The sequence below is a fragment of the Poecile atricapillus genome, chromosome 1 (assembly GCF_030490865.1).
Source record: "Poecile atricapillus isolate bPoeAtr1 chromosome 1, bPoeAtr1.hap1, whole genome shotgun sequence".
Lineage (NCBI taxonomy): Eukaryota > Metazoa > Chordata > Aves > Passeriformes > Paridae > Poecile > Poecile atricapillus.
Genome location: NC_081249.1, coordinates 10,911,540 through 10,935,506, shown reverse-complemented (window position 1 = coordinate 10,935,506; position 23,967 = coordinate 10,911,540). Strand labels below are relative to the sequence as shown.

Sequence of the window (23,967 nt, the reverse complement as noted above, 5' to 3'; positions counted from 1 at the left end):
TCTGTATGTTATTTAAATGTTTATTCAGTAAATAAACAGGAGGAATAAAACAGGAACACAAACATAAGGTAAACCCAAAATAATTATATCGACTTACATCTATATTTATCTTCCAGGTGTGCTTTACAAAGGGATACGACACCAGTTTTGAAAGATAAGACACGGATCCTTCCTGTTCGACCCCTAATGGAAAAGAAACATTGGCTGATAATACAATCCATTAATGTCATAATTTGTTTACTATAGCCAAGTTCACTGTAGTACTCTAGTCTTCCTAAATTAAATCTCACAGAGAACATTCGAGCTGGATGGTTATTAGTCAAGCTAGAAGTGAAAAATAAAACACTGCTGTGGCTTCAAAGGCATAGCTGAACTGTGCTGTTGTATCAATTCTACCCAAAATGGTCTCGATCAGAAATAACTGCTCGTCTCCTTTTTTATAAAAAAGTGAATGAAGTGTCTTTACCCTATGATTCCTTGAACAGGCTTCTCTGTGAACTGCTGCTGAGTGATTCTCAGAGGAGATGAGGTCCCTGACTGAACAGCAAACCAGCTGTTTTGCCAAAGACAATATAGCTTTACTTTCACCAGAAATCCGATGTAGCAGTCGTTTTTAGGAAGTCTTTGCTTACTGTCTGCCAACCATGCCCTGACTTGCCTGAAAAGGCAACAGGAAGCCGAGCACAAAAAAGCAGCCTCTGCCAGCAGTGTGCAGTGACAGAGGCACTCGTAATATGTTTGGGTGAATGATAAAACTTGCCTAGATATCATGGCAAGGCAGGCAGGCTGTACAGTTATGCCATTAACACCTTGGTGTGGTTTCTGAGCTCCTCCTCACAGTGGTCAAACCTCTCCTGTGCAGTGCCAAGGGGCTGGGGCACTCCAGCCAGCCCCTGCTGCCTCCCCCTCATGCTCACTCCTGCCTTGTAACCTGCCCACACTACTTTTGCTTTCTAATGTGACAGCGAGAACAACATCCTCCTCTGAGCTGCAGGCGACGCAGTGACAAACCTTCACATCTTCTCTCAGTCATCTGCTTTAATTCAATTTACTTCCAGTTGCTGGCTTCCCCCCCAGACTATTGTTTCTGATAGCATTTCAAATATGCAACCACTACTGCAAACGAAGACATACACAAAGAAGCATTAGCTTCCCTAAACCAAACATTTTTGAAGCAGAGCTTTATCAACAGCTTTGAAGCGTCACCAGTAAGGCCCCCACTGGGAATAAGATAAATCAAGTAGAGGCAGGCTGTGGTCATGCATCAGGCTGCACCACAGGTAAAGATGCATGTGGTCTTTTTAATCCTATGAAAGAGCTGAGGAGCCAGCGGTGCTCGTTTACCCATACATCTCCCCTGTAAATCCTGTAAAAGGTACAGACTGAAACCCGCAGACAAAGCCAAATTTAGAATTTGCAGCTTTTTGTTTAAGAATCTTGCATTTTTCATTATGAATAACCATTTGTAGTACACCTGTGCTTTCCATACTCTGGTCCTCTTACTCCTCTCTCTAACATCTTTTTCCAAATTAATTATCATCTGTGCCCTGAGAAACTCCTCCTGATGAATACCAGACTCATGCAAATTATACATGAGAAGAATATAGAATAATGATTGCTCTGCCAGGCAATTAAATTGAAACTTGTACGAATCATGAGTTGTTCAGTTCACTCTCCTCTCCTCCCAAGTCAAACCAATAATTTAGCATGCTACTGCAAATGAGCATGAGTGACTGATCAATTAAAACAAATCCAAAATGTGCTGGATTTGCAGAGCTGTACCCATAATTAGATCAGTCATTGACTGTGAATTTGATTAATATCTTTACAAATGACAGTTTTCAATTATAAGAAAAGTAAAGATGCAGTACATTTAATTAAGTGTCTCCAGTAGTGCTGTGCACTTTGGTTGATCCCTGTCTATTAAGTTCACAATGAAAACTAAACACATATAACCCTAAGGTCACCTCTCTTACCAGTGTAATTCTAACTTGAATTTTGGTAAAATAGCTACAAGCTTTCCTCACACATAAAACACCTCTGTGCTCCATTATGCCCTGCAATATGCAGCTCCCCAGCATACCTAGGGAATTGCCTGGAGGCAGATAATTATAATTTCTAATGTTGTACTTGCAGCACAGTGCAACATAAAGAAAGCTAGACGGGACATGGCTAGTGCACATCACATCTAAACTGGACAGTTCAGCTTAGAAGCAGCCTGTGGAATGACCTTTAGTTCCCTATCTGCCTCCTATGTGACTGATACACATTAATATCCCCAGCACATGTTTTGTTTCACTAACTGGGAGTCTTTATACGTTATTTATGGCTCATGGTAACTAAGAAGTGGATCACTGTTCTGTGAAAGCCAAAGCAGATTAAACAAATAAAACCTGTGTCTTGAATGAATATCGCCCCATTCCCTGGTAAACTAAAAGAAATATAATGTAATCGGGGTAATCCACTTCACAGGATACTGCAGCTGCTACAGGGAATGTCACAAAAAACTGACTTATTGGAGGTGGTCCTTCAGGAAGACATGATCTGTACAAATCTGTACTTATTTTTTGCATGTGATCACTGAAGATTCACTGCTGTGACAAAAGGTGGATGGAAGAACAATGTTATGGCCCTATAACAACAGCATTGCTCAAAATGTCACTGGAAATACAGTAACTGTCCCATGAGCTTCCAATTCTATAGGTGAATGCTTATTCTGCCACAGTAATGAGTATGTCTGCCTGAAAGTAGCTGATAAATACCTTATAAACAAAATAAAATACTTTCACTGACTTTTTAAAATTTAAATTTACCAAATACAAATATAATGGCTTAATCTAAAATGAGCTTACAAACGTATGTTGGAATTTGCCTATGAATTACGAGCAGCATCATTAACCCACTTAAAAGAAATACCCACAAATTTTCTTCAGGTATATTTAATCTGTTGTATTTATACCAATGGGTACATTTTTTAAAATTAAATTTTGAATTCAGTATTTCTCAAATCTTCTTGCAGCTAAGGGCTGTAAGCACATTAGACAAGACAAGAGATGACCCTCTTCCATCTTTGAAAAAGAATGACAGATTTAAAGTTATAGAAAACTGACATATTTGAAAAGGTTTAACATCTGGAGGTATAGACAGGCAAGGGTTCATACAGTGTTCATTCTGTTGCTTGATAATTCTCTTGAACTTCTTTATCAAAATAAATCAAAAAGCCATGTAAAGTCATGACCTACTGTTGACAGATATGAAGTTAGAGAATTGGTCTGAACACAAAAATCTGCTTAAAAAGTTGTTTTCTAGCTCTCTCATTGAATAGCTTGATAAATCCAGGATTGTAAGCCTAACCAAGGGCTGTATTGATTCAACTAAATGCAGTCATTAAACCATTAGGTTTATTAAACTTTCTCTTCAACTACCCTTTTTTCAGCTCCAAGCCACCCATGCCATAATGAGGCAAACAGCTCAATACATCCTCCCTCTCCCCCTCTGCTACTGGGAAAGCTTCTGGAGCTTTCCCACGTGCTGAGCCCCCCATACATACGTGTCATAGACATTCAGAAGCCAGTTGAGGCACATGTCCACACAAAGGGGAACATTGACCAGGTTGTTGTGCTCTTGCTCCAGTCGATCATAAATGGTGGTCAGGCAGTTAATGATCTGCAGAATATCCATTGGCTGGTCGTTCTGTTTGAGGTTGTGCTGGTCCAAGGCATCACATGCAGCAGACAGACTCAGGAGATCCACTGTTGGAATAAAAAAAATACACAACCATAAAGACGGAACAGAAACAGTGGTGGTATTACCCACATCCAAAAAGTAAATGAGAGCACTGCACTTGGCTTATGTGCCTGGCCAGAGGATGTAAAATGTCCTCTGAAAGTCACATGCAAGACTGGTTTCAGGACTCCTACAGATGCACTGTTACTTAGCTGTGGCCTTAGAGACCAGTGCGTATCTGTTTCATTTTTAGCTGTAAAGTACTTATTATGCTCTTGGGTCCCATGGAAATATCATACATCAATTACTGTGCAAGTAAAAATTACGTATTTCATGCTTTATGTTTCAACAGATAGGCTAATATTTGATTACTGCATTCACCAAATGTGCTCTCACCTTAGCACAGGTCATCAGCCTTCCTGAGAGGTGTTGCCCATTTCTTAGAGAAGTCGAGCAATTTTAACCGAACCAAACTCCACAAGGAATATGCAAACAAATCAGAGCTGAACTGTGATTATCCTCTCTGTTACTTTTCCTCTAGTGAGGACAGTGAAAAGAAGGTTCTGGAAACACTAAACGCCTTGTTTCAATATTTATTATTAAATGTACCCATTTTTAATTCTGAAGAGCATTTTTATTTATAAATACCTCTATGGCATTACAGGGTAAGACACGTTTAAACCTTAGTCAACATGCAACCGTTTTTTGTCACAGACATTTATAAACTTGATTTCTGTTCCAGTTTGAGTCAGTTGCATTTTGAAATGCGGATTTCCAGGGCAAAACTGAACTTCTCTTTCTCAGCTCTTAACCTCTGCAAACTAACATCACCAAGCACCACACTTAGGGCACACAAAATTATGGGATGCTGGTTTACAAAGTAAGGCAGGAATAAGAACAAAGGAAATCAGAAAGATGAGATGCTTGATGACGATCTTCCGGCTGCCACAGGAAAGCTTTGTAACTCCTTGCAGTGAATTTCCAGGGTGTGTGCAATGGGAATGTTAAAGCCCAGATGCTGTTAATGCTGCTCATACCATGAGCAGTCACAAAGTACAGCATGATGCAATATGACCTAAGGTAACAGCATCTGGTCCAAAATGAACTGCCCAAAATCATCCAGGAAATTCTTCACAAAACTGGAAAATGAACTGACTCAACTACAAGACCAGTTCTTCTCTCACTGGAATAAAAAATGTGTTTTCTTGAATTCTGGTAAGCAGCATCTCTTCATAACATCAAAAAGCACCTCCATAATGAGCAGAGGCTAAATACAGGAATTTTTTTAGAACTTGATCCTGTTTAAGGGCCCATTTCACAAATTCACACTTGAATATCCTATTTTACCCAGGATGAAACTGCCCCTTTGATGTCCTAGTGGGAGATGAGAAATACTTTAGCTGCCCACAGGGCTGGTTCGCAATGCTGCTTGGACAGTACGCTGGGATTTTGTAATTGCCAAAAATATTTCAAGAGCATACATTTCATTGGAAATCAATAGGGACTTCTGCTACTAAATCCCTTAAGCAGTTCTGAAAATTTCATCCTCTGGGCCTAACATACCTAGTCATAGAGTGAATAAGGAAACCTTGGAATGCTTTGCCTATTATTACACCAAGAAATTTAACTTTGACTCCATGATTTTGTGCAGGGTTTTATTGGAGTTTCACTTTTTTCACATTAGCATATGGACATTTATTAAAATAAAGTATTTTGGAATATTGTGTTTAAACTAGTAGCATAAAAAATATAGCTATGCTAAGGTCAGTGTTATATCCTGCAAAAGCATCAGAACTCCTCCTGAGTGTCTCAGAAAGATGTTTTGCTTCTAAGAATTCATTAGTCAAAATGAAAATAGAGCACAGCCCTCACAACACCTATAACTCCAAGCTTTAGGCTGAACTCTCAGCTCCTTTGAGACTACGAATCAACGGTAATTAAATGAACCCCTCAGGCGTCTGAGTGGCAGCATAATTATGTATGCAGCTACTGCTAAACACAGGTCACTCCACTTTGTGAAAGCTTTTCCCGTTAATAAGCAGCATATTCCGAAAAGCCTTTCAGCCCACTCTTCATCAGCCTCCTGTCCTATCCCGAAGTTTGTAACACACAATCATCTCCCAACAAGCTAAAATGTGCTTGACAACAGGTTCTGCTTTGGGGAACCTCTTTCTGTGGGAAAAAGGAAGGCTCTGGCCTTCATCACATTAAGATCCTCTTTAATCTTTCCCAGCAAGATTTAAGAAATGTGTGTGTGGGGTCCTGTCCCAGAACATGGAATTGCATATTTCTTTCCTAAAAGCAGATACGGAGGTCCTGTGAATGATTAACTTGCACAAGACAAGCTTCACAGTCAGACATGTATTGAAGAGCTGAGTATCTGGCACCATGCAGTGATTTGAAAAGCTTTACTTGAAATAAACCACACCATTTTATGCTTTGCACTTCTCGTGGCTTTTCTGCCACTCTTTAATACTTTTCCATTTAAAATTCCAAAACTGACTCCAAAATCTGTGTGAGCAGTGGTTTCTAGCTTACTTTGAAGTCTAAGTCATTTATATAAATATTTCTTTGGCCTCTAAGGCAATAGAGAAAAGATTGGGATGTTTTTAACTAGACACTGTCAGACTGCCAGAAAAGTATAGAAGACAACATGGAACAAGTAACCAGTTGAAGGACAGAAGTGACAATTAACAGGCAGGAGAAAGTACACTCTAGAGGTCACAAACTGAACTTAGGGAAAACTCAACATATGGCTGGTAATAAAAAGTATAAACAGTCCTCCCAGAGTGCAAGATCATCTCCTCTGAAACCTGCTGCTGTTGGCTGACACATTAAAAAAATATTAAATTTACTCTGTGAACAGTTAAAGGAAAAAAGATCACTAGCAGAAATTCTTGAGTGTTTCCTTTTGCTGCATTTCCAAGAAAAGTTTGTGAATACATCTCATTTTATTGATATCACAATGTCCTGATGAGGTTTGCACTTGAAGATCAATATTTAAAAAGTAGCAAAACAAGAAAGTCATCATGCTTTGATGTGACTATCAAAAGAACCTGTACATTTAAAAAAACCTGGTGAAATAGTTACACCTGGCATGTTCACAACAATTTTGAAGGCTTAAATGATAAAGCCACACACTAGACAACACAACACATAAGCATTTATTTTTTAAGGACTACTATTTTCCACATTCTTCTTTAGGTTTAATATCCTAGTGTCTTAATATTCATTGGGCTGATTTATGAACTGCAAAAGAACTAAAGTTTAAGTACAGCTCCCTTTTAAAAGCATTCTTATTCTTGCCACTGAGAAGTAGGCTGTACCTTTACTTCTGCAGGCCTTCTATTAAACAGACATTTTTTGAGTACTCCTTAGTAGACAAAATTGCTGTTTTCTATTAAGTTTTCAGAAAAGAAGATATATAGATATATAGTTATATACATAGGCATATATGGATATATATATCTAAAAACTCCTGCAATTTTAAAACAGAAATGAAAAGTAAGACCTGAAACCAGCGCCTACTGCAAGTGGCATTTTGCGTTTGCGTAGGAGCCCTGAAACACTGTGCTCTAATTCTACTATTGCCAAAATGCAGAAAAAAAAATTTGTAATGAGTTGAGGTTTTAAAAAAAACCTAATTGAACTGAGTTCACAAGCGACACTGAAATGATAGAATACACAAATACAATGACGGTGTCTCCAGGCAAAAATATTTTTAAGAACAAAGCCTGCTAACCAAATTCCTTAAATACTTCTCCTTAGATACAAGTATGAAGAATGTGCTAGAGTAATCAGTGTAAGCACCACTGCATGCCTCTGAGAGCATCAATTCTCTGAAAATTTACCTAAATGTAACCTCAAGAGATGAACTGACTTCAGCTTGCTCAACTGGACAGGGGAGGGAAAATATACCAAAAGGTTCACAGGTCAAAATAAGGACAGGGAGAGATCACTCATGAGTTACTGTCACAGGCAAAACAGACCCAACCTGGGAGAATCACCTGAATTCACTACCAAACAAATCAGAGGAGGATAATGAGCAATAAATCTTAAATCGTAAAACACATCCCCCAACCTCTCCCTTCTTCCCAGGGTCAATTTCACTCCCGAATTCTCTACCTCCTCCCCTGCAGCAGCAGCATGGGAATGGGGGCTGCAGTAAATTCATCACATGTTATTTCTGCTGCTGCCTTCTCCTCAGCAGGAGGATTCCTCCCACTCTTCCCCTGCTCCAGTGTCTGCTCCCACAAGAGACAGTCCTCTACAAACTGCTCCAACGCAAGCTCTCCCCACTGGCTGCAGCTCCTCACAAACTGCTCCAGAGTGGATCCCTCCCACAGGATGCAGTCCTTTGGGAACAGACAGTGCTGCCAGCAAACCTGCTCCAGCATGGGCTCCTCTCCAAGAGTTCACAATTCCTGCCATGAGCCTGCTCTAGCATGGGTTTCACATGGGTCACAGCCTCCTTCAGGCACCCACCTGCTCTGGCAGGGGGTCCTCCACAGGCTGCAGGTGGATATTTGCTCTGCTCTGGAGCCTTATGGGCAGCAGGGGCACAGCTGCTTCACCATGATCTTCTCCATATGCTACAGAGGAATCTCAGTTCTGGTGCCTGGAGCATCTCCTCCCCCTCCTTCCACACTGACCTTGGTGTTTGCAGTGTTGTTCTTCCACATATTTCCCCTCCTCTTTCCCAGCTGCTGCTGTGCAACAGATTTTCTCCCACACCCTTCTCAGCTACAGTATCCCACAGGCACTGCCACTGCCACTGATGGGCTTGGCCTTGGCCAACAGCAGGTCTGTCTTGCAGCTGGCTGGCACTGGCTGTGTCAGACATGGAGTAAACGTCTAGCAGCTTCTTAGAGAAACCACCCCTGGACACTTGCTACCAAAACCTGGCCCTGCAAACCCAATACAAAAGTCCAAGATGAGTCTAGAATTATTTAATAGTAAGAATCAGTTATTCAAAGACACCTGGAGGACCACAGAGTCACAGCCAGCACATGTTTGTGAGGGGAAAGTCCTGCTTAACAAATTTCATTTCCTTTTCACAGAATCACATAGCATCACCAGGCTGGAAGAGACCTTCAAGATTATTGAGTTCAACCCATGCCCTAACATCTCAACTAAACCATGGTACTGAGTGCCACATCCAATCTATTTTAAACACATCCAGGGATGGTGACTCCATCACCTCCCCAGGCAGACCATTCCAGTATTTTATGACATAGTAACCCAGCCAGTTGACCAAAGGAAGGCAGTTCATGCAATCTGTTTGGATTTAAGTAAAACTTTCAATACTGTCTCTCACAGGATCTTTCTGGACAACATGCCCAGACCTCTGCTGGAAAAACATACCATGTGATGGGTGAACAGCCGACTCACAGATGGGGCACAAAGGGTTACAGTGAACAGGGTGACACCAGAGTGGTGAGCTGTCACTGAGGGGGCTCCACAGGGCTCCATCCTCAGCCCTGTGCTCTTCAGTATCTTCATAAAGGACTTGAACACAGCACTGGAAGGGACACTGAGCAAATCTGCAGGTGATACAAAGCTGGGAGGAGCTGTTGACTCCCTCGAAGGCAGGGAGGCCCTGCAGAGAGACCTCTACAGATGAGAGGCTAGAGCAGTCACCAACCACGAGAAATTCAACAAGGGAAAGTGCTGGATTCTGCATCTGGGATGGGGCAACCCTGGATGTACGGACAGACTGGGGAATGAGAGGCTGGAAAGCAGCACCATGGAAAGGGGCCTGGGGGTCCTGGTGGATGGAAAGCTGAATCTGAGCCAGCAGTGCCCTGGCAGCCAGGAGGGCCAAGCGTGTCCTGGGGACATCAGGCCCAGCATGGCCAGCCGGGCAAGGAGGGGATTGTCCCGCTCTGCTCTGGGCTGGGGCGGCCTCACCTGCAGTGCTGGGGGCACCTCTGGGTGCCACAGTACAAAAAAGACATGAAGCTGCTAAAGAGCATCCAAAGGAGGGCAGTTGTTGTAGTGCATCTAAAAATCATGGTATGTCCAGGGGTCCCCCAGGAGAAGATTGCAACAGGCAGTGAGGATGGTGAAGGATCTGGAGGGCAATGAGATGGTGAAGCCATGTGAGGAGGGGCTGAGATCACTAGGCTCAGCCTGCAGGAGACCTCACTGCAGTTACAACTTCCTCATCAGGGGAAGACAAAGGGCGGGCACTAGTCTTTTCTCTCTGTGACTACTGGCAGGACCCAAGGGAATGGTCTGAAGCTGTGCCCGGGGAGGTTTAGTCTGGATACTGGAAAAAGGTTCTTCACCCAGAAGGTGGTTGAGCACTGGAACAGGTTCTCCAGGGAAACAGCACCAAGCCTGACAGAATTCAAGAAGTGTCTGAAAAATGCTCTCAGGCACGTGGTGTGAATTCTTCCAACTCAGAATATTCTGTGATTCTAATACAGACAAAATGGCATGCAAAGTTTTGCACTTTTAGTCATAAAAACCTGTTACAAGTTACACTTATGCACTGCCAGCTAGTTAATTCCAAAAATTCTGCTTCCTTCAGTGCTGCATTGATTATAAATACTTTTCACTGCATATCACTCCAGTTTCTTTGTATCACATTTTCACAGTGAGTGTGGCAGAAGTGCTGTACCATGGAAAGATGTTTATATTTCTAATCATCATAATTCCTTCTTTGTCACTGCATTCATGTTGAAATCTTTTATTATGTTACAAGACTTTTCATTTATTGTTTATTTTTTCCTTTTTCCCCCTGTTCTTTCATACATTCAGAAATTACGTCTGCACACTTTAGCAGAATTCACCCATGCTTATAAGCCTAAAAGTAAACATGCTCAAAAATGCCGAGGTTTGACACAGTTCCAGAAAGCATGTGAGCACAAATCCAACTTGAGATAAATCAACAGTTGAGACATTTGCAACTGTGTCAGAAATTTAACCCTGTAATTAAATGCCAAGTTGTGGATGTTAAACTATTTTAATAATCCTCCCAATAGGACTGTCTAATAAACTGCTTGCTTTGGCAACTGACTGGCCTATCAAGAAAACTCTGAGCGAATTATTTAGCTATCAGGTTACAATAAGCTGAAAAGGAAATGTAATTCCAGTGAGAAGTAGAATAACATACAGCAGTTGGGAGAATTAAAATGTTCGAACATGCACATCAGTAATGTACAGCTGATGAGAGACTTCTCAACACAACTGAAAGCTGGGGAAAAAATGAACCTAAATGTTTATTGCAATGATCTCATTTAAAGGCAATAACCCCTCAGGGTTCAAGATTCAACTTAATGAACCATTGACGAACTCCAGCTCTGAAGCGATTATTTCACCCAACGAGCTCTCACTGCTCCCAACACACCACAACTCTGTTCCTTTCGGCTGTAAACCTGTGGCTGACACAGGACATGGCACAGGCAAAATACCTGGCCAAAGAGTGTAAAGATGAGAAATATGAACACTATGTTCAGTTTTATTTCTGAACTGCAGCTTGCCTTACAAGGGACAGATCTGCAGACCACCCAGCACTCTGGTTTTTGCAATGATCATGCAAACCGCTGGCAGCAGGAGGCCTGTCAGGTGAGAAGTCTCCATGTACCAGGCAGAGATGGGGCCATGTGTGGGAGTGTTTTTCTGCTTCTGAAATCTGTGAATAAACTTGTGCTTTGGTCATGGAGCCTTCCTGGCAGAGGGTGAGGCACAGGCAGGTACTTACAGCAGAGGGCTTTCTGCAGCCTGCGGAGTTTCATGGCAGTCCTGTACGCCGAGAACCTGACGTTGTTCAGGTCAGCTGTAGGGAGGCAATATTAGAATAAAAGATCAGCTTTTCACACTACAGATAACTCTCAAAGACATTGTTATGTTGAACTACAAGACTATAACTGTTGGTTAATAAAACAGACGGGAAAAAAATTTATTAGAAATTTCACTGAGCTAAAGCCCTCAAATCTTGACAGTCAACCATCCAAAAAAATCCCAAAGTTCTAAAGTGCTACTTCCTTTTGTTCAAAGGCACTGAACTAAAAAGGACTTGAAAGGACATCAGTGACTGCAGCAGTGTGTCTGAAAATACTGCAGAGCTGTTCACACTGAAGGCACTGTGAGAGAGATGAGACCCTGAAACTCTTCCTTGCTCACCTTATGCACCAGCCAGGCTGTGTGCAGGCAGTCCCAAGGGAAAACCTCTGCCCAGGAAAAAAAAAGGTGACTCTCAGCTACTGTTAAAACAAAAAGCTTATTAAAAAGATCCAATTAAACTTCTGTGCTTTTCATCTAAGCAGGCTCCAGCCATGCCCAGAGATGTAGAGCCTTTCTGGAGAGAAGCCAGCTCACACAGCCAGGTGAGTTTCCAGGTCCCCAGCTGCAAAATGGCAGGGAGCCAGTGGCTCTGGCAGCATGACAGGGAATGGCACCCAGTTGGGAAGACATTATCTGGCTCAACTTTTGCTAGAGCTGTCCTCACACATTTAACAAAATCAGGATATCAGCATAAGTCCCCACTGAATAGTTTCACCATGGCTTGCAAAACCTCCTGGACACTGGGGACAAAGACACACCAGAGCAGAGCACAGAAGCTGGTTCCCAAGGGGCACTGCCAGCAACTGCACTGGGAACTGAGGAGTGCCAGGAGACACACTTGTACGCTACAGGGCAGCCACCCACCACTGAAAAAACAGATGCATGCTCCCTGCCCAACTAATTCCTGGGCACAGACACTCCTGTGCAGCCTAAGGATCATTCCCAAGAGATTGCTTGGCATATTGCAACTTAAGGGTTTTCCAGAACAGAATTACACTACTTGTGCCAGCCAGTTTCAGCACCTGACAACACTACTGAATGCATTTAATTTACTGAGGAAACCCATGGAGCCTAAGGAATTACTGATGGGAAAGTGTTTAGAAAATGTAAACTACAATGTAAATATAAAAAGAACATTAGGGGAAAAAATGTAGTGGCTCAAAATAAAGGTCCCTTTAGCTCAATAAGCTTCCTTTAAGCCTGACAGACTCTTAGAGAAAGAACATGATGAAAAACGGAAAGACAAAACATTTCCTTGCTGGCATACAAGCTAAGGTGCTATAAAGCTTTTTGAAATGTGGTAGCTTGGGTATAACTATCCCAACATCATTTATAATACTGTATAGGTAGAGGTAGCAGAGGGAATATAGTCTCAATTACATTAATTTTAATTAAGCTGTTCTGAATGAGTAATATGAGGTATGATAATTCAGTAGTTTTGTATACCTTAGTAAAAGCTGTGGAATGTTTCTGAAACAAGTCTTAGAGCAGAAAAGGAAGTTTCAGCTTTGTATATAATTTCTCTTTCTTTGCGCAGTTGCATATACCCTTTTAATGGGCACTTCTGTGTATTGCTCCTGCCAGCTCTGTCTCTCACCGTCATTCTGACAGGTCCTTTATGTGGTGTAGAATACAGTGAGAAGTTTAAATAATGCAACTTTATTTGTCTTAAATGGAAATTAATAAAGCAGTCTCTCACAAACACACCATGAATTCAATTACATTTTGTACCCTTGTTGCAAATCTGTATTTGTATTCTGTAGAAGAGTATTATTGCTAGCATTTGACAAAATGAAGAAGCCTTTCTTAAATTTTCCCTGAGTGCTCTGAAAAAAGCTTATCTATTTATTATTTACATTTTCAAAAATGTGAGTTAATATACATGCATATTTCAGGCACCAATCAAGACAGAAAGTACAATCCATGAAGACATTTAATCCTGGAAGTGCTACAGTTTACATCTATTTTCCTGTATATGTAATACACACTGAATTTATCATCAACCTTAACGACACTGCTGCCAAGAAGCATCTGCTCTAAATGATGAAGCAGCAATGCCAGGTGCTCATTTTGGAGCCCTCATCTCAGGTTTTGGAAAAGCAGCAGCATCACTGCTCATTTGGCTCTGCAAGCCAAGGCTGAGCCGTCACACACCTCCACTGCCACCCTCGTCACTGTCACCAGGATTAACCTGCACCCAGTTACTGTCCCTGTGCCAACTGCTCACCTCTGTCCTCCTTATGCCACCACCTCCATGCTCCTGATGGACAGCTGTCTTACCAGATGGTGACAGTCACTTAAGGTCACTGAATCTTAATGATTTTGCTTTTCCCCTCCCTGTGCCTATGAAACTGTCAGTGGTTTCTTTCCTCCCCCAGAGCTACTGCTGGAACAAACATGTTGCTCTGGGTAGGAAGGAAAGGAGCCCAGGCCCCTCCTAACTGGGTTCAAAACATTTCACTTGCTGGATGAGATGGCATTTACATGAACCACAGAACACAAGACTGCCAGGGAATGAGTCTTGGCCCTGGGCTGGGGAGTGCTGGACATAAAGCCACCCCTGCGGGCGAGTGGGGGGACCTCGAGGAAGGAGTACAGACACATTGCCTGGTCACACCCCAGCTGCTCCTGCTGGGAAGAGGAAGAGGAGGGAGGAAGGGAGCTCAAGCAGCAGCAACCTTCAAAAAAGCCTATGGAAACACCAGTACCTCTCTGTGTTGTTAAATTGTTTTTGCTTTTTCCTTCCTGGATCCTAATGGGGAAAAAAAAATTGCTTTCTCCACTCCCACACGGTCCACTGAAAGAGTTAGAACCCATTAAGCCCTGTTTCCAAAGCTTTTATCATTTTGGAGCAGGCTGAGGAGCTCAGTGCACCACACAAGTTTTCCTCCAGCCTTTTCCTCCCACTCCTAGCAAGTATGTACCACTTCACCCTCTGAACGGGGTGGTCAGAGGGCTGAAAAGCCCTTGCTGTATTGTGAAACTTTTGCAAGTCATTAACAATACTCCCTCTTCTTGCTCAGAAGGCAACTTTCAAGCTCTGAACAAAAAAATGTAAATGCCCAAGAGCATAATCTGTTTATGGTCTGAAACAACGATGCAGTGAAAGAGGTCACCTGGCCCCTGGAAAGGAACAGACAGAAGAAAGGATCACGAGGGAGTATTTGGTGACATATTTACATCCCAGAGCAAAGAGGAACCATGACTTTCCCATCAGTCAGCTATGAATGACCTCTCTGTTCAAGTGAATATATATCTTTCTCTATCTAATAACATGATAACAGTGAACAAGAATTAGTGCTTTTATTACAAATGCAGCTTTAATGAAGGGTACTTCAGTTCAGACTGTTGACAGGAAAAACTCAAATCAGAAATACTGTGGAAAGATGATAATTAAATTCTAACATTTTCTGCATAATTCTGCATGTTGAGAGCAATCTCAAAACATAAGGGCTATATGTTCTATTTCTAAAGTACTCAAGACACACCTGCAATTACATGCAGCAGATATTTTTGCTAGTGGATAATCAAGCAAAAAACCCCACTCATTTGAGAAGTGGTCAGTGATTCAAACCACCTGTTGGAATGTCTCACTGACTACTGACACAGAATCAAATGAAATCTTGTGGTTGGGCTTTTTTTTTTTAATCCTCGCTTGCTAAATTCTGGATTTTACATTGGGATATGAGTAGTATATTTAGAGGAAAAGCATATTCTTGAGCCTTGACTTCATAAAATAGCTTGTAAAATAACTAAAAGCAATAAGAAAACTAAAATCAGTAAGTTTTCTAAAATAGCCTATTTAAGAAGAGGTTTAGCATTTAGCATGAGGAGCTATTTGCTTTTATTCTTAGGGAGCCACATCTACAACCCAGACATCAGGTATTAAATAACGTGTTATAACTGAACTGCATTTCTTGGTGGTTCTTAACCAGTCTGAACCCTGCCACAACTGCTGCATCTGCTTAGATACAGGGAGGTTCCATGTGATATTGTCCCATCCTGCATGACAGAGTCATCTCACTGTGTTTAAAAGCACTGGGATGGGCCAGGCTACCTCCCACCAAAAGTTGTTCATACCATTTATCTCTCTCCCAATGTAATCTGGACGCATCTCATAAAGTCCTTTCTACCTGGGAACTATCTTTCCTCCTTACTTTAAAATGGAGTTTCTTGTTTGTATTATTGTGAGTATTATTATAATTATTTTTTTAGTTAATGAGGGAAAAACACACACTCTTCACCTGGTCCTACGGACGGCAATTATCTCACTGGCTGGATATTGTCCAACTGAAATGAGCCACTTATGTGCTTCAGGTGGTTTGAGTAAAATTTAGCAAATTAACAACTTAATTCTTTTAAAGAAATTAGATGTCATCAGGTTAAATCCTCATCGTCATTTGATAATATGTACAGTGTTCTGGGTTTTTGTTTATTTTTATACTCTCAGGTGCAAGGACAGAAAATGTGAACCTAGAGCAATATACCTTGAAACCTGAAAGCCTTACTCAGCCACAGCTCGTGACATGATCATAGACTGTTCATAAATACACTGCCTGGGGATAACATATTCTGGGAATTACAATGACTTCCTAACAGAAGTTAAAATCTCTTCACTGGACAGTCCTGAATAGACAGTAATTCCTCTACAACCACTAAACTTCCCATGTTTCATCAGACATTAGCAGCTCTCTTGCCTTTTTAAGAAGCTTCAGCTCACATTGTTTCAATACAGCTGAGATTTCCTGTCCAGCTGGTAAGAATGCTGGGTTTCCTCCTGCTGCCCAAAACCTGTAAATTAATCTTTTAATGGTGCCCTACAGTGACATATATTGCCTCTTCTGGAATTGTAATTTTAAAATGCAAATTACACAAATGCACAAAGGAAAGAAATTAATCAAGTAACGCTGCTTAATATCAGCTGAGTCTCAGCCATTGACTTTTATTATAACAATAATTAATGCTATCATCTACACTGCTTTGGTAATAAATAACAGTAAACTGTTATTCTATGTACAGCTTAACCACTCTCCATGAAACAACCCAGCGCCTTGTACTAGGCCTGTCCTAACGAGTGAAAAAGCCAACATTGTCTCTGAAAATTAACAAGTTGGAGATACCCAGGGGACCACAATGCCACTGACTGCATCTACACCCAGTGGCTGAACACCACAGCATCTGCCAGCATCCCTGTAATCGTATCAACTGACATGACCTTTGGGAGTTTTAGAATGTAGTGTCTTTTCTTCAGCCTGCAAATACAAAAATGTAAGAAAGGATTTGATGTACACCTGGTACATCCATTTATGGGATTGGAATATGAGTGGAGTTTGCAGTCAGAAAGTTCAAAAACCTCTTATGTACGCTGGTGAGAAGCAGTCACACTGCAAAATCCTAAGATAAATAAATTACAAACAACTTGAGGAAATAATAATAAAAGGTGTATAATAATATTAAAATTTGCAAACTAAGAATGCAGTTACCTTAAGCAAAATCTCCCCATACTGGTAATATTCTGCAACAGAACAACCCTTCATTCTCTCTAGAAGAGCCTCTTTCACCCTAATACACCTATTTTTTAATTTTCAAGGGATGCCAGGTTAACATATCCCTTAGTCCTACCTCTCTGCCACAGTTACTGTCTGTCAGGTGTGTGCTGCACAGGACTCAGTCACACAGAAAGATGACCTCTTCTAGACTGACTACTGCCCAAGGCTGACTGAAGCCATGCAATCCTATTTTCTGAAATGGGCTTGAAAAGGACGAGTGAATAAACAACCTTTAAAGAGTGGCCATATGGATGGTCTCACTGGATTGCAGTAGAAATCAAATGACTGATGTGTGCACTAGGCATGGGTCTTACTGGTACAAACATAGAAAACAGCTGACTATGAATAAAACTTCATAGTAAATACATAGTTTAGTAGTTGTTAATACAAAGTGTAATGGCAGCCAGGGGCAGTTCAGCCTTTCCAGGCAGCATTTCAGAAGGGCAAATCAAAATACACAAACCAAAGAGGATGAAGCTGGTCAGCCTTGGTCACCAGGAGTTAGAAGTTCACATTGCTGCACATGAGAAGCCAACTACAAAACCAACACAGCATCTGCTGCTGAAAGCTCAGAGGTGTCTTCCAGCATTCTCCCACCTTGTGTTAAGAAACTCTGACATTTCTTTCATGTAATCCATAGAGAACTGCCCCTCATCCTCTAAATTAAATGGAGAGCTGTCACCAGCGCACTGCAGCTTGCAAGGATGAGAGTGGTTTTCACCCTCTTGTCCTGCCTTGGTGAATTAGGATTGATAAACAACATTTCTGACTGCATCCTGCTACTGCAATTACTGTTCATGGTGACACTAATGCACCTTGAAGACACTTGTGCTGACATGACATGACATAGGAAGGCTGGAGAAGAGGGACACTAACAGTATGGCACAACATGCCAAGTCCTCCTGGGCCATCACAGCAAAGGTTGGAGTCACTCTCAGCTGAAAGGCAAAATACTACTATTCAGAGCTTAGCTGTCTGACATTAAATATTCACTTTCAGAAGATAAGCTGAAAAAGCTGAGCAAACTCAGACTACTTTATGGTTCCTGTGCCTTCCGTCTCTCCCCTCATGCAAAAGTCCTTGGTCTCCAAGACAGTGAAACAACACAAATTCCCTTTTCAGTGATGCCCTGGAGTCACGATGAAGGATGAAAAAATTTGTAAGGGGGATGTAAAACAAAAGCAGATCTTCTGTTCCTCTGCTGCAGAGAACTAATTTTGGAAAGAAAAGGAGCTGGAGCAGTTCTTGATTCTTTGAAGACTTTCAGAAGGAAGTTAGAAGAAAACAGGAGTGGTTCATAATGGTATAAATACAAACCAAGGGATGTCTGTCAGCTTCTGATCCTTTGAAGCTCACACATCATGATTTTTACTACTATTCCTACTTTAGCATTAGTTTCTTCTCTATGTTCTTAACTTATATGATTATTTTTTAATTTAATCTATACCAACATTTACTTCCTGCTTCCACTTCAACTAAACATTAAACAATTAAGCAATTCAATATAGACAGCTTATTATGTAAATTTAAGTAGCCATAACTTAAAGAAGAGTAAAAATTGCTCAACTTGAGTAAATTTTTCATTAACACTGATAAAATGTTACATTGTTCAAACAATAAAGAGCAGTCAGGAACAAGCATTTTAATGTCTTAAAAGGAAAATCTCTGTTAGAAAGAACAACCATCTGGGAAATCTTTTGATATAATTTAAATCAAGTATTTAACAATAATCTTTATAACCAGACATGTTTTAACAAATGAGCTTCAAGAGAATTTGAGAATACTTCCTTCATAAACAGATTATTGTATAATTTCTTCCTGTAGATTCCTCCTGCTTTTCTCTGATGCAGTCCCAATTGATGAGGTTACAGGATTGCACACAGCACATTGCTACCTTCTTTTATTAGTACCAAATAATTCTCCCAAGTAATTTAGCTTCATTTTTATTAATACCCAGACCTCTAAAGATAGAAAAATGAACCATTTCTATGAAATGAAATTCACCTGTTTTAGGAAAATGTAATGCAACAATTTGTAAGTGTGTGAGTTGGATATGTGAAGATTAATATGACCCTTCTTTCTCAGAGAAGTGAGAGCGCATCTCAGAGGCAGATAAAAAATGTTACCTTGTGCCAGGTTGCACCTTCCTCATTCACTTAAAAAAATTAAGCTTTCAGTAATTTGTAAGAATTTAAATTAGACATAAGCATCCTGTAGCAAATTATGATATACTGGCATGTACAGAGAGCTACATCATACAGCACAATTATTCCATACTGGGTAAGTGTGGGAGTTGGAAAATGGAAATGAAAACTCTTGACAGCATTGATGTACTTGGTCTCACTGTTTTACATTTACCCACTTGCCAAATTCATGCTTTCTACCAGATTTTTAAAAAGACATACATGTTAAGCTCTTTACTAGCTTCTTTATATGAATTGGAAACAAAATTTGGATCCTAATGGGGGATAAAATAATAGGATCTAATGAGTATGCAATACAAAATCGACTTTAATAACATCTTCTCAGATAATGTATTACTGAACAGTCTGAAAAGACTTCAAACATCCCATTATTACCATTTTGACCTGAGGCAAAGCAAAGCACTGACATACATCAAGGGTTCTGTTCAAGACTAAACGGGTTATACTTGTATGATGCAGTTTGTGTGAGAGTTGGGCAATGGTGATTACACCCAGTTCAAAAATAAAATAAATCCGTAGGTTATTCAGTAGCACTTTCATCAAAGCTTCACCCATGTGGCAGTGCACAAAGAGTTACCTTGTCTAGTCTCTTTTGTACACTTATATGAACACCTCAGTTTACTCATAAAAATACGTACTATGCATACTTTGCTAAAATCAGTGTCGCCTTCACATTAATGACTGTTTGGTCTAAATTCTAAAAGAAACAGAACCATCCAGACAGAGAACTGCTTTTCTGGACCTTTCATGCTTCTGAAAAGGAAAATAGCAGGAGAAAAAGAAAGTTCACAAGTAGATAAGAAACAAAATCTGCCTGAACATACTCCTTCTTTATGCAATAAAAAATAAGGCTCTCTTAAACTCCTGACATTTGGGTGATACTCACAGTCATAAAACCCAGTTAAACTAAATGCAAACTGACTTAAGCAGTCACACATCTTCTGAACTGCTGACCTGAATCCATCAGGACACTTTTCTCCCTTATTACGTTTTCACTTCTTGGTATTTAAGAGTACTCTGGCTGAAACAGGGAACTAGCAGAAGGAAAGCAGTTGCAACAGGACTTTAGGTCTGACCAACAACAGTATCAGCAATACCACGCAATCTGTGGATCAAAGGCAGCTGCGGAGTCAGAGTGCAGTTCAATTAACAGGCAACTGTTTGAAGACCTACCTGTATTAAAGGGATGTCTGCATCTGCACTTACCATTTGTCCTGAAACTTTTAAACCACTCACTTTAAGAGCAGAAATATGAAGGAGACACACGGGGCAATACGTTATAATTAAATGTCAAGTCACTACTTGTCTGCTTTTGCATTTGGTTAGCCTGAACTTATACATTTTATATCCCTTTTTGGCATACAAAGCTGCATTCTGGTTAATTTTTAAACCAACTGCTGCCACACTGCTAATACTATGAGGAAAAAATCTTCACACTGTGTTGTTTCATTTTATATCACTTTTCTAAAATATTTTTAGCATGCCTTGAACTGCAGAGCACCATAGAGATACCTGAGTTCGCTTGAAATAGATTACACTGGCATAATTAGAATTTTCAGCAGCTAAACTAGAGCTTAGCAGGTGATAATTTAAGCTATTTTTCACCATGGCAAATAAGCCTGCACAGAATGCTAGATCTGACAGTCCTAGTGTTCAAGCTGGTTTATGTACATGTGCTGTACAGACGTAACCTCCTTTATGAATGCAGCATATTTACTGGTATTTCTTTCAGCAAAATAGCTTAATTTTTATTATAGCCTCTATTATTTATTAACACAACCATTAAAATCAAAGAGTTAGCTATTAAATGGCCTGCCAAGCAGCCTACAGTAGAGCATAGATTAACCTATTTTATCTTGTAGATGTGCTTCTGTTAATAAATTCTAAAGCTGCTAAAAAATGAAAAAAAACAACCCTCCACCAGAGAGGCACATCTGAAGTCATAATAAGCATGCAATTTGGGTATTCAAAATGACATCATGACAGCTGCTATGCCTTCTAAGTATTGAAAGTGCTTTAAAAATAAAGCAGTGGTAACACAGTTTGGTAAATTGCTTCAATTGGCTTCCCACCATCCAAAAGTCAACATTAACAGCAGCTTGGTTTGATTTTTTCATGTGCCTTTTGTAAAGTAGATTAGACAGTGAAAAGATTCAGGATTATTTTTTTCTGACTTCTGTTCCAGTCTTTCAGTAAAGAGATTGTAACAATACACCCAAATTACTTTATAAACCCAGTGTACATTCTAAACCTGCTGAATGAAATACATTATTTTTCTACTGCATGTCTGAAATGTGTGCCTTATGTACTTTCCTTGCAGAAAATTTTAACTTTGGTAAAAGCTCTGCCTCTCTCTTTCACTTAATTTTGGTTTGCTTCCTCTGGAAAACTCTGCCTTAGCAAATCATTCAATTGAAATTAAAAAAAAAACCTAAATAAAAGCACCAAACATCTGGTCGAGATGTCTTACCTAATGACTGGTAGAGCTCAGTCATCTTGGGATGATCCCAGCAGGTCGTTTGCGTCTCATGGCTACAACACAAAACATGAAAGTTAGTAAAGCAGAATTTCTCTCTCCCTCTCACAGCAGTGATGCAGGCTGCACATCAGAGCACAGTGCCAGATCTGTGCCCGCAGCCTGGGCTGCACCACAGGAGGGGCTCAGCACTGCCGGGCGTGTTTTCCTTCAACCAGAGGCATTAACCTGGAGCGCTTTACTCAGGCAAGGGCTCATGAAATAAAATTAGAAGTAGTGCTAATATTAAAAAGACAGCAAGTATATCACTGTTTTGAGGAATTTGCAAGCAATCAATTCTTAAGAATTCATTGCTTTGTACAGGTCATTCCCCAGTTGCTCCAAACTAGAGGACAGACATTTCAAAGGGCTTAGTTCTTAAAGAGTTTCTGGAAACTCTGACCAGACGCTGAGATCCATACTCGACTTCTTTTCCCCTACATGCTCCCTTAACCCTTTCCCATGTGGAAGGTAAGAACTACCCAATGCAGTGGGTATCCATCCTTTCAGTCCAGACACCTGTGCTAAAGTCCCTGTGCAACAGCCTTCTGATCCACCACCAGCTTACACCGCTTCTCAGGCCAGCACTGCACCCTGTAGAGACAGTCTCTTCTAGCAAAGACTCTTGGCTGCTCCGCTTGTTCCCTGGGACTCCTAGGCCCTTTCCCTCGCCCTGGAGGTGCCTGTGCAGCATCAGGCAGCAGAGCTCTTGGGAAGCCAGGGAAAAGCTGAAGTGGGGTTATGAAATGCTGCAGTATGACCAGAATGTAAATTGGAGTCCCTGCATTGAGGCCAGCAGCCTCCAGCTTTGCAACACAACATGTTGCCGAAGGACAGGCAGCGTGAGAAAGTCAACAGAATGAAGTGTTAGCGGATGTAGTAGCAACTCATGTCTCCTAAGGTTATTCTTTTTATGAGTTTGTTTTTTAATGACAGCATAGCTAATGTGATTATGTTTCCATTAACACAGAAGGCTTGAAAGAAAATTCTCTTTATCTGTCCTGTAGCCAATAGTCCTCTTCACAGAGAATTCAGCTGCATTAAGAGAGAACCATAAGAAAAAAAAATAAAAATGGAACACTTATGTAGCATACCACTGCTAGCAAATACATTTGCCATTTCTGTACTTAAAAGCAGACATGCAGGTTTGAACATGCACACATCATTCTGGAGAACATAGGCAGAAGAGCAGGACCTGACCCACAGTGGAGATCCTGGAGCACACACCTTCCAGCTCCAGGAGACCAAACCATCACCCAGCAGCACCTGTGCCCCCACTGTGCCCTGGAACATTGACACAAGAAGGTTGTTTTAGAGAACAAATGGCCCTTGAGCTCTCATTTTGAGGCACTGATGTTCCCAAGTGCACATTTATCCTTTATAGGCTAAGAGGAGGTAAAACTTCTGACGTATCACTTCAACACCACCTCTACTCAAGGAAGAAGAAAGTTGTACCAGGTTTTCTTAGTATTATTTAATTTTGGCCTTAAAAGACAGGTTATTTATTTGATTCCTGTGAATACTTTACTGCCCCAGTAACCTCTTTATGTTCAGCAGCCTACTATATATAATATTTCCAGATTTTGCTCTGTAACTGCAAGAAAGAATGAAAGAGATCACAAGCACTAAGCATAAGAAAAAAAACCTGCCATTAAGCTGCCCTAGTTGAGCACAGGGTTTCAAACAAGCCCTGTCTCAAAAACCTCAGCATTCCCACCCCATCTCAATTCTGAGAAGGCAGTGAAAATGCGAGAAGGACATCACAAGAGCAAAAGCAGTCTTGTTCTTTGGTCTGTTGAAAAGCAAGTCCTGCAAAGAGAGGTGAATGCAATTGTATTCAGAAATCTCAGCCTGATCTGGTTTTTTGGTTTGTGGGGTTTTTTTGGTGGTTTTTTTTTGGTTTTTTTTTTTTTGTTTTGTTGGTTGTTTTTTTTTATTCCCAGAAACAAGAAACTGGGCAGCTTTAAGTGAAAACCTGTGGATCTGAGCCACCTGCATCTGAGCGCCTGCATTTCCCATCCTACTTGGTATGGGCAGGTTCTGCAGGGAGATTGTAACACCAGAACCTTTTATCACACCCAGGTAAAAAGCATATTTTTTAAGAAAAACAGAAACAGTTTCATTACTAGAAACTCAGCTGAGAGAAGCCTCTACTGATATAACAGCACTCCAAAGGAAAACA

The 23,967-nt window shown here is 40.8% G+C and overlaps 1 protein-coding gene across 8 annotated transcripts in view; it reads right to left on the bottom strand.

The window, feature by feature from the left end:
- Positions 1–23,967, bottom strand: part of DMD (dystrophin) — a 1,141,085-nt gene that overhangs the window by 56,383 nt on the left and 1,060,735 nt on the right. For all 8 annotated transcript variants that reach the window (XM_058829412.1, XM_058829411.1, XM_058829410.1 and 5 more), the window contains 4 exons: positions 21,741–21,802; positions 11,435–11,509; positions 3,551–3,752; positions 98–183 (listed from right to left, as the gene is read on the bottom strand). In XM_058829412.1, the coding sequence (XP_058685395.1) occupies positions 98–183; positions 3,551–3,752; positions 11,435–11,509; positions 21,741–21,802 (425 nt within the window). The remainder of the gene's footprint in view (positions 1–97; positions 184–3,550; positions 3,753–11,434; positions 11,510–21,740; positions 21,803–23,967) is intronic.